General features: G+C 30.1%; 1 protein-coding gene across 10 annotated transcripts in view; it reads left to right on the forward strand.

Annotated features, from left to right (window-relative positions):
• The window catches only part of LOC106472792 (UDP-N-acetylhexosamine pyrophosphorylase-like), a 35,631-nt gene that overhangs the window by 7,786 nt on the left and 16,015 nt on the right, over window positions 1-11,830 (forward strand). For 9 of the 10 annotated variants that reach the window (XM_022401332.1, XM_022401329.1, XM_013933451.2 and 6 more), the window contains exon 3: window positions 7,578-7,870. In XM_022401332.1, the coding sequence (XP_022257040.1) occupies window positions 7,578-7,870 (293 nt within the window). Of the gene's footprint in view, window positions 1-5,615; window positions 5,739-7,577; window positions 7,871-11,830 lie in introns of those variants that run through there. The other variant, XM_013933456.2, reaches the window with a different exon arrangement.

Here is an 11,830-nt window from a genome sequence, read left to right on the forward strand (position 1 = left end):
TAAAATGATTTTCAATCCCTATTTTGGTTGGCATTGTGATCCGTATAGCTAAATGAAGCAGTCTGAATTTTCCAACCACAGTAGGGATTGAAAATCATTTTAAAATCTATCCAACTAGTATCACCTTACTTGTTTGTGTACTTTTTATTGTGGCATTTATTTTGTTTTGGATGCTTTTTATAACAGTTCTACAAATAACCAACGATCCCTACTTTCTGTTCAAATTTTATTTTTTTTCCTATTTATTCTGTATAGAATCATCTTTTAGAGTCTTGGTATCATCAACAAATTTGGAAATATTACTATCAAAAAAGTATTCAAATTATTGGAATGAATAATAAACAACAAAGGCCCTAAAACAAATCTTTGAAAAATATCTGTTTGTCAATACTCTCTGCTTTGAATCTTGAAGCCAGTCAGAAGGCACTTTTAGAACAATTTTAGTACAGACAGATCTTGGATGTTAGAATAATCTAACTTTTCTTAGGTGGTGAGCAGTATAAGTTAATTAAACTCTGTTAGAGTAATTATAAATGCTGTTATTCAAGTAGTGACAATTCCTTATTCATAAAAAAATATTAATTTTACCTTTCTTATAGAAAACATTCTTATTATGTTGTGAAAATATTATTTACTGTACCTGATTTTGTAGTTAATATACTTTACTAATAACTCTAACTTATAAAGTTAAGTCATGATGTAGCAGTTGAAAACTGCTTTGATTTTTACTTCTATAAATTAGAAAATAATATTTTTATTCAAATTTCTTGTGTAAGAATTCTTCACTTAGCTAAAATTCTTGTGAACAGCATATGTGTAGAAAATTTACATCCATTTTAATTTTTAGGTAAGGATAATTCCTGTGGTTATAATAATCTAACAAATATTACCCTTTAACTATTACCAGCGTGTAATTTCTGGCATGTCTAACACATTACTCAAGTTACTTTTAATTACATAATGCTTAGTATTCATTGGCAATGAATAAATGTTAGACTTAAAACAACTGTACAGAATTCCTTGTAAGTTGTGAAAATGAGTAGATAGCACACTGTATATTCAGATGTACTCTTGTGTGCATGAAACACGAATATTATCTTTCAACTGTACATAGAATTTCTAGTGCATGCTGACAATGAAAATATTACATAGCAAGTCTCATTTTTTTAACCTTCTAATGACAAATAACTGGAGGTAAATGAATGCTGATTTGAGTTTATTGAACATATGAACAACAGTGAGGTTATATATCTATATATATATATATATATATGCTATGGATGAAACTACCCTTTGTTGTTTCTGTCTCTAGTCATGTGTAGATTTAATGTGATATGCATAACGTTTTTTGCCTTAAGACAATATTGAGGATAGGCTACTTAATAGAAGTTATGTTTTTATTATTTCAAACCAGGATGTTTTTCTTATTTTTCAGTCATTGATCTGTTGTTTTTATATTTTAGTTAAGTAAAGTTCTATCATTCTTTCTGCAAGTATATAAGCCCTGGATATTCTGTACTTATGTATAGACCCATAACTACTATTGTAGTGAATACATTTTACTTATTTTTCACCATTAAAAAAAGGTGACATTCACAATGTAGCAGTCAGAAACTACTCTGACTTTACTACTCTGTAGCTACCAATGTATATATTTTATATCTAGGTAAATGTTTTGTGCAGACAATTGAATCTAATTAACCTTTTATGTGAACATGGTGGAAATAGTCATAAATTCACATTAGTCTTCATCTCAGGCTATGTTTACATAACACAGTGGCCATTCAGTAGTGCTTATATTTACTTGTTCATGTTTTTGTTTCATCATTTTTGTAGTGTTTTGTTCATACCCTAATGAAGGAAATTTTGTACAAATTATTGTGGGCTGTGATTTTATCTTTTCTTGAATATTTAAAATGGGAATGATGTGTAATGTAGGTAATCTAGGATTGTGAGATACTGCACTAGGACTTTGGTTTGTTTTAGTAGTGTGGTATAGGTACAATCCACTCTGTTTATGAAGTGTACAAAAGCCAGCTCCAGCAACCAGAAAGTTACATTAGAGCTTTGAAGTTAGCAAGTTTCTTGGTGAAGCCTCGGCATGTTTTATTTATGTGTAAAAAATATTTTGTTTATTATTTTGCATGAGTGTTTCGGTCTTCATTGCTGTTTGTGTTCATTTTATTATTCCACAAGCAGATCCTTTTTATTTTCATGTTATGCCAATACTTCATACTTACCTTCATATCACAGTCATTTCAAGTGTAAGAAATGTCAGTAGTAGTATTATATGAATTACAACCTTCGTATCTATTCATGCATAAAAGTTGCCTTTTCAGTTATGTATAGATAGTAAACTTTAAACTAACACTAACAGAAGCTTAAAATACCCCAAGTTTAAAAAACTTTTCAACCTAATCAATAACAAATGAGTTTTGCTTGTTTTTAGACATTAATTATTTTTGTTTGATAAATTCTGTGTTTTGACATGTTTAGTTTTACCTTGTAGCACAGAATCTTCTTAATTATACTTTAGGTCAGAGCTTCTCAATCTTTTCCAATATCATTCACCCCTACAAGTTTTTCACTCACCCCAGTTAAAAAAAAAGACAAAAGAAATACTAAATTAATATGCACAATTCTTTATTATGGCTTAAATATACATCAAACTACAACTAGAATGAATACAATATAAAATAAACAAAAATAAATGTATTTATCCAACTACAACTGGAATAAATTCACCATTCATCCCGATTCTGATCTCATTAACCCCTGTGTGAATGGTTCATGCACGTGAGAAGCATTGCTTTAGAGTTTAGATGAATGATATTTATTGTTTAAATGTTTCTAAATTTATATATATTATTGTAACTGAATATGCAATCTGTAGTTTTTTCTTTGTGAACAAATGTATCAGTATGTGTATTTGTTTTATTTGCACGATTTTCCGTTTCTACAGTTTTGTTATTAATAAACACACATTGGTGCGTTTATTAGTGTAGCTGTGTACAGTACTGTTCATCGTTTTTACTATCTGTTTAACAATGCATGTGACTGGCATCTGTTTGCACTTTCACGTGAAATCTGAACTATGTAACAATTATATTTAGCTACTGTCTGAGAAGAATAAAAAATTAAAGTTCCTAATAGAAAAAAAAACAATTGTTTTTTTTAATTTTCGTTTTTTTTTATATTATTAACATCTTCATAAATCGTTACACGAACTTGGGTGTGTTAGAATTATGCAGCTTGGAAAAATATAAGATTTGGTGTTATAGCAGATGATAGCAATTTCATCTGTAATTTCAAAAAATGTGATATGGTTGATGGCAAAACGAACAAAGCCACATTAATGTTTTATTTTGTCCCACATTGGCTCAGTGGTAAGTCCGCAGGATTATATCGCCAAAAATTGGGTTTTGGTACTGGCGGTGGACAGAGCACAGATGGCCTGTTGTGTAGTTGTGTGTTTTAACTACAAACAATCGTTTATTAAAGTAAAACAGTTTCGTTTATTGATATTCTTTTTTAGTTCATTTAAATAAAGATCCTCATGTCTACTGAATGAAAAGAAATAACCTGACCTTATCACAGGTATGCCATTAAAATCTCACTTGGCGTGCCTTTGTTTGCCCATGAATTCCATTTCTTTACATTAAAACGTAAACACTTTTTATTTACATTGGTAAATTGGTGTAAGAAATATACAAAATGATAAATAATTAAAGTGAAATATAATTAACAGACAACTAAATAAAAATATAGATGTTGCTGCCATCTGGTAGCTTCTGTATGGTTGGTGGTTCGAAATTAGGGGCAGCGCCACGCTTCTTGAACTGCACATTGACAGGACTCCATAATTGGTTGGAAAGTCTTTACTTTAGCCAGTGTTAAAAACTTCTAGCTGTAATCATAACCAAAGGTTCTCATAACTGACTTGAAAAATTATTGACTTGACAATGTTAATTCAAAAAAAAACATAATATTAATCAAATAAGAGTAGTACTGTATTTTGCCATATTTAACAGAAAGAAACATATGTTAATTGTTACAAAATAATAAAAAACAACACAAAACATATGTTAATTGTTACAAAATAATAAAAAACAACACAAAAGTGATACTTTGCTTTTTAACAGTCACCCCCCCCCCCCCAAGTAGCACAGCGATATGTCTATGGACTTATAACGCTAAAAATTGGGTTACGATACCCGTGGTGGACACAGTACAAATAGCCCATTGTGTAGCTTTGTGCTTATCTACAAACAAACAAAACTGTCATATGAATTCTCTCTCATTCTGTATTTTTTAATTAGGCAAACACTTCATAAGTGAAGTTGTGTTCAAGGCTAATAAATGTTAACCTACAAAGTGAAGTGCTATCTAATGAATTATCTGTAACCCATAAACCTTTGTTTTTTATAAGGTATTATAGTAGGTCATGCACTTGTAATACATTCAATTCTTGAATATATATGTTTTTTCGTTTTTCCGGTATTTTCCCGATATTTACAAATCCATGTGGATCAATTTCATGTAAATTAATGTTTATATAAGCTATTACGTTTGTCACTTTATTTCTAATAAATCGTTTATATTTGGTGCTTATTATCACTGTAGTAGTTAGGGTGTCGGTTCTCAACCGGTGGGGCGTGAACGTCTGAATGATGCTTTAATAAACTAAAAAGTGATTTTGTAAAAAAACATTATTATTATTATTTAACTTAATTTTTTTAACTGCGCTTTTAAGTATAGAACCAATCAGGGATACCGTTGCACTTTTTTTTGGGGGGGGTGTATGCAAGTACTAAAATGTTTACGGTGAGTTAAGGAAATCATACAGTGTGTGATATTGTTTTGATATGTTAAAAATATGCTAATATATGCTAATTCAAAAAGTAGACAATCTGTAAATATCAAACATATTAAAGTTTTCATTTGGTTAATGATAATAAATTCTATATTTAAATGTCAGTGAAGCGACAATTTGGAATGCGCTGAGAAAACGTTATTATATGCTTGCGTTCCTAAGTATATTGTAGCTGACTGTGGGCAACAGTTGGCTCGTGTTTTGGGTTAGAAAACAAACATCAGTCGATTGGAAGCTTCTCATAATGTGAAGTAAAGGATATATTAACTTTATGTTGTGTGTATATAAATTTAGTTTCACTGGAATTTTGTACGGAAGAAAATTTGCGTATTTGTCGCAAATTCGATGTGATTTATGATATGTTAGTATAAACTGCTTTTGTTGTGGATGAGATTCTACTTATTATTTCTTCCCTTTCCATTAATCCAGAATAAAACAATTTTATTGTTGCTCGCCTTTTTTTTTCTTTATTTTGTTAGTCCTTTCAAACCCGATGCTCATAAATAAAAATTCAATTTCTTATTAAAAAAGGGACAGTAAAAGATAAGGCGTTATTAATTTCTTGAACTTGTAGCTGTAACTATTATATATATATATTAGGTCAATCATTGTTGAGATACCTTGTTGTTTGCCACGCCTACTTTGCCACGTTTGCATGTGCATGTGAGTACGTGGTCTTATTATCAGAGCGGTCGAGTCCATTCCTGAACACGAGTTTCCTGTACCTTCCAGGATATATAGCTGTTGTAAAAAGCAAGGGAATTTGTATGTTTTGTAAGACGAGAAACTGAGTAATTGCTCGTGACCGAACCAGTAATTAAGAGTAGTACTGTATATAACGATTTGAAGAAAGAAGTGAAATTCGGTACAAGTTTTTCTTCGTTGTAACTTGTTAAAGTTGTTTTATTTAAGAATTGTGTAAATATCATTTTAGCCTGTAATTTGCGCTGTTAGTTGACTTACAAAAACCCAGGATCACAACTTTGACTGGCTAGGTTGTATTATTATTATTATTAATGGATTATGTGGTTTATTTAATAGTACGTAACTTGGTGCATAGTCATCAACAGTAATTAGACGTCTCCCCTGTGGCACAAGTTTATATGTTGGTAGTTGCATTGAGAGTAATTTTGAATGTGGTACATTATTCAACTTAAGTGTGTTATATTCGAATTTTTTTAATCCCATGTGCGTCATTATACCACTAGATAATGCTATGTAACATTATATAAAGAATCATATTTAAACTATAACTAAAGTATGTCAAAAAAACTTGATAAAATTATTTAAAAACCAAGTCATAAAAGACAAATGAGAAACTAGTCTGTCATATAGTTTTTCTCAATTTGTCTTTTATGACTTGGTTTTTAAAATAAGTTTATCAAGTTTTTTGGCATACTTAGATTCCATTACTTCAATTTATGTTAAAACTCAAGCGTATTTGGATAATAAACATTCACCTTAAATCATAAAATAAATAATTATTATTTTGAACTTTTTTTTCTTCTGTACAGTTTATCGGTTTTAATAAACTTACAATTATCACAAGAGGACCGTATATGTTGTTATTAGTGGGAGTCAGATCGTTAATATCACTCGTTTATTGTCTGGAATCTGTATTTCAAACTGTTATCACTCGTACACTTCACTTTAACTTTGCTCATAATGTTCTTAACGTATTATTAAACTTATTAAAGTTTTTACTTTAACGTAAGATTTCAAAATTGATAGTTTTGTTTAGCTTACTTTAAACGTTCTCTAGTCTTTTTTATTTTTGTTGTTAATCCTTTAAACTCCTTGCTTTTGTAAACTTTTGATATCTTATTCTTTTTCGTTTTGTTAAATCTCCTGTATTCTTCTTGTGAAACTGTTAGCTTTTTCTGTTTTCTTAAATTGTTATAATTTTACTTGACTAAACTTTCTCTTACCTTAAACCAGATTTTTATATTTTAATAAAACTCTCATAATTTATTTTATTGCTTCTTTGATTATATTTTTTATATTTTTTTTTATTTCCTCTAATGTCTATTTCATTAACCCATTGTCTTACCTTGTCATCGTACTTATTCGAAAAGTAGTTCCTAATCAATTGATGTATATATAAAACATTAATTAAAGCTTAGTCTTATAATCATTCATAAAATAAAATATTTTGTGTTATGTATTACGAGTTGTACATCATTCGCAAAAAAATACTATATATGGGTCAAAATTTCGAGGAAAATTGTAAGGCAATGGGTTAAATTTGCTTCTAACTCTGTGTTTAGTTGAGCTTCTTCTCAGACTATTTAATTAAGCGTGCATAAAATCAAAATGGTCAAGCTTTTCCTAACCCTGTTGTGTTAAACTTCTGTTTTTTTGTGTGTTTTGTTAAAACTTCCTGCAATATTTTACTTATGTGCTCTTTGTACATATTTTGTTTGTTAAACTTTCCTTTTATTATATAACTTATAGAAGTAAAAAAAATGGTATAAAATACCAATTTTGTTAAATTGTAATTCCTTCTAAACTTAAACAATTATTTATCGATAGTACAGTTAGTCTTTGAGGTGATGTCTATAATTTACTCATTGTTAAACAATTCTACTGTTTAGAGAATTAACTGAATCTGTATTTGTATGTTGTTCTTCAAAAAAAGAACGAGGCTATAGGATTTGTTTCAGTTAACTAACAATAACACGTTTATTTTGTTCTTTAATCGAAGATCTTGCACAGGAGAGATGGACGTGGAAGCACTTAGGTTAACGTTAAAACAGTACGACCAGGAACACCTGCTGAAATTCTGGTCGTGTTTAACAAGTAAACAGCGTACTATGTTATACAAGGAGTTGTCAGATATGGATTTGGAGGAAGTTTGTAATATCTATAGAGAATGTAATCAAAATTCGGGTGAAGAGAATGAGAAGTTAGACGAGCTGCTTCAACCCATCCCGTCCGAGCTTCACGGTGGTGTGTCCAGCAGTAGTCCGGAAAAGATCGCTGATTTAAGAAACATTGGTAAGTTTCTGTTACAGTTTGTTACTTTTAGAAATTAGTATTGTATTTCTTTCGCTTAACTTCAGAGAAAAGTAATAAGTACTCATAATAAAAGATAGTTTCTTTTAGTGCTGTAACTTCTGCAAAGCTGAAATAATATTTTTTAATAATTAGATTAAAAGTTTTAATTGAAAATAGTTTATCTATGGTATCGCATAGGTAACGTTTGTTCTGTCGAACGTTACATCTATAGTAAGACATTTTATAAATTCTTTTAACATATCATAGTGATATAAATACATTTTTTTAGTTTCCTTGCAAAACGTTATTTTTATTTCGAATTTACGTGATTACCCTCTTTAACTATACCTTACGTATACCGTTATTTTATAGTAGTCTGTATTCATATCTTAAAGTTTTACTCGGAATGGTAATTTGTACACTGAAATAAAACACGTATAGCCTAAGTAAATTCGACTGATATGAAGTAAATAAGCTCAACCCAGTTCCTGTATAAATAAATTCTATAATAATGAAGAATGTTAAAATATATGAGACTAAACCATGTAAAATGTAATTAATTATATTAAACTATTTACCATTGTGAAGGAACAAATTAAGAATATAAAGACAAAACCATCTATACAAAATAAAGGAATGAGTGCAAATAATAATACAGACTGGTATAAAAGTGATTTTTAGTCAGAGCCAGTAACGACACCAGTCTGTATCTGTTGCGAATTTTGATCATGTGATTGTCTGGGACCCACAAGTTTATATCCGGGCCAAAACGCTGTTTATTTGTCAAGAATAACTATATTTTAAAGACATGCCCTGTAATTTACAGGTTTTCACAAAGTTTTCTCTTGTAGTTGAGATCTTAACAGTGCACTGCTTTGATTGGTGACACGGTCAATTCTGGGTAGACTGTGCTGTTGAATAGAGCGAGTGATGTGAAATTAAGGCTGGTTTTTATATGATAAACGTATTATTTTTATATTTATGTATATATTTTGGAGACGGAATAAATAATTAACTTACCTTTAAAGACTTGTGTATGTATGTATGAGAGTACTTCTATGCATTAAACTTTAACAAAATTACAACGTACAAGATCCAGGCTGTACACACATACCATTGATAAAAATTAAAAAAAAAACTTTGGAGTAACAGTAACCTATTAAGATTTAAAATATATGTCTTCATGTACAAAATATGGTTGGGCATGGTTGAGAAATTCGTGGTTGGCGTCCCTATGGCACATTAATATGTTCCGCATTTTGGAGCTGTGAGTGCGCTATAAGAGTGATGGTTAACTCGACTATTCGATTTATCAGATAAGAATAGCCCAAAAGTTAGATGGATACTGCTGAATAGCTGCCTTTCCTCTGTCCCCAGTTGGTGAGAAGCAATTTTCATAATGCAAAAATCTTGGGTTCGGCTTTTCGCGGTGGACATAACGCAGATAGCACTTTGTGTAGCTTTGTGCGAAAATTCCGAAAGAAAGAAATAATGTGTCAAAAATAAACTTGTGCATTCCTTTTCACTATTCCTTTGGATTGATAACAGTTTTACACTATATTTATGTTAGTTCGCAGTCCTTTCTTAGATTAGCTTAAATGCATCTCATCAAAAACATACTTTTATTGAAAATACCTAAAAGGAGATTAAGAGTTAGTATTAAAAATATATATTTGTATGAACGTTCTGCATGATATACTGTGAATATTTAATTCAGTATTGACTATCTCAGCTGTAATTTTTCAGGGTACTTGTACGACTTATTAATCTTTAAAACGAAACGTTTCGTAAATATGTAAGTGACAAGGTTAACGAATATATTTTTCGTAAGTATTTAAGTGGTTATTATTAACTTTTGAAAGCACTTATGTTTTCTCATTTGTTTTTAATGAAAAGCGTTAAACGTTAAAATATAATGTTTAAGTTTTTTTTATCCGTATTATTTTTTGTTTTTCGATTAAAGTTCAAAAAGTGACTGAACTACAGACTATTAATTTGAAGGGATAATGCTTCATACCTGCATTACATAACACTTAACATTAGGAATCTCGTAAAAGTAATACACGAAAAACATTAAAACGCTCAAAAACTAGGAAATGAAACTAAGATTAGAGGCACAGCTTTTAGTCAACATAATGTTATCATCACAAAATTAAACCAACATAAGCAACGATCAATGAATACAAATGGGAGGAGTCAAGACTTTTTATTAAAATTTAATTATAACATTTCATACAAAAAATAAAAAAATAGGGTTAAGTATGTTAATATTGATGCGGGAGTAATAAAAATAATCCCTTTCTCTGGAGAATAAAGAATAAAATAATTAAAGTAACAATTTTTTTTATTACAAGAACACTTGTCACGCCAGTTTGTGTAGCTGAATCGATAGATGTCACAACAGTCGCAAGGGATTTTTCACTATGTAGTTGTTTGGAAACTTGTATTTTAATTAAGGTACTTCGTGAAAAATATTTGAGTTCATAAACATTTTTATTTATAATGAATTTTTAAGCGTTTGTTAATTCGTTTTGGGAGTGAGGTTAAAATTAACTATAGATGTTAAGTATTTCATAAAAGTTTTTACTGTGAAAAGGTTATGTCAGAATATTATATGAATTAATTCGCCACGTTTTGGCTCACTAATGGAAGCTTTCTTTGTTGCTTATCAAAACTGTGAAAGCTATCTATTCGAAAATGTCGAGTTTCACTCGCTGTAAGTCTAAATACATTTGGTGTACATTGAATTTTACTCATTACATGTCGTTCTGTGTTCGCTATATAATGATCTCCATAAAACTTACGCGAAACAAGCACGCACCGCCCGACAGAGGGCGAGTCATTAACTTGCATCAAACCAGTAAATTTCACACAGCATGTGACCATATTTTGAACTGTTCTCGCTAGAAGTGACTTGCGTAGCTATTAATATTATAAACGTTTTAATAGTTAATTAAGTCCGTGCCCAGGAGACAACTGAAGTATAAAATATTTGTTTTTATATGATTGACACGTTGTTACTGCTTTAACATTTCACAGACTGATACTGATAGTTGAGACCAATGACTTTGGTTGTTGTAGTTGTACGTGTAAGTTAACTGTGTACGACGTCGCCAAACTTGGTTTATGAGAAGTAATACTGAAGATGTTTTCACATTTGGGTGCAACTTACATGTGATACTTTTGTAGTATAATAATACTAAATACCTTACTCCCCCGTAGTATATATTTCTTATTTACAAAATTCTTAAAATTAATTTTTTTAAGTTATAATTTTGAAACATGCTGAATGTAGTTGAGATTTTGTGCAAAATTTAACCTTTTGTAGCTTGAATGTCCAGGAACTTATTTATTGTTTAACGGGATAGTTTTATTGTTTCCTTCTTGCTCTTGCATTTGACGGGATTCCATGCAACTGTCATATGAAGCAGAGATACTTCTGTGATATGTTGTCCCTTTTTTTTTCTTTTCTGATTGATCAGCTACAGGGAGAATGTGTATTGTGAATGCAATTTTGGTGGTCTTTGATCAGGTTTGTTCCAACTTTTAAGGAAGGCAGTCTGTTCTCTAGTCTGAGAGAGCCATAACCTGCGGTAAAAGTCCAGTTTTTATCAACCTTATTTTCAGTGCTAATTATCCACATTTTAAATCCACTTAATTTTGAGTTCATTCAGTTTCATTTTATCTGGAGAACATGTAATACAATATATGATGTGTGAAATAAATGTTGTGTTAGTCAAATTTGTTTATTTCTTCTTTTCTGAACTTTATTTCACATAAACTTTCCATCCAGCCAAATCTTCAAATCTCTTGTTAGGGGGTAGTTTATGTACCATTATTTTTCGGTGTATAAGACACACTTTTTTACCCCAACATTTGATGTCAAAATCTACTTGCGTGCTATACACCGAAGGTATGAATAATATATATGTATATATATATATATATACGATATACACT

Source organism: Limulus polyphemus, unplaced genomic scaffold (assembly GCF_000517525.1).
Source record: "Limulus polyphemus unplaced genomic scaffold, Limulus_polyphemus-2.1.2 Scaffold5613, whole genome shotgun sequence".
Classification (NCBI taxonomy): domain Eukaryota; kingdom Metazoa; phylum Arthropoda; class Merostomata; order Xiphosura; family Limulidae; genus Limulus; species Limulus polyphemus.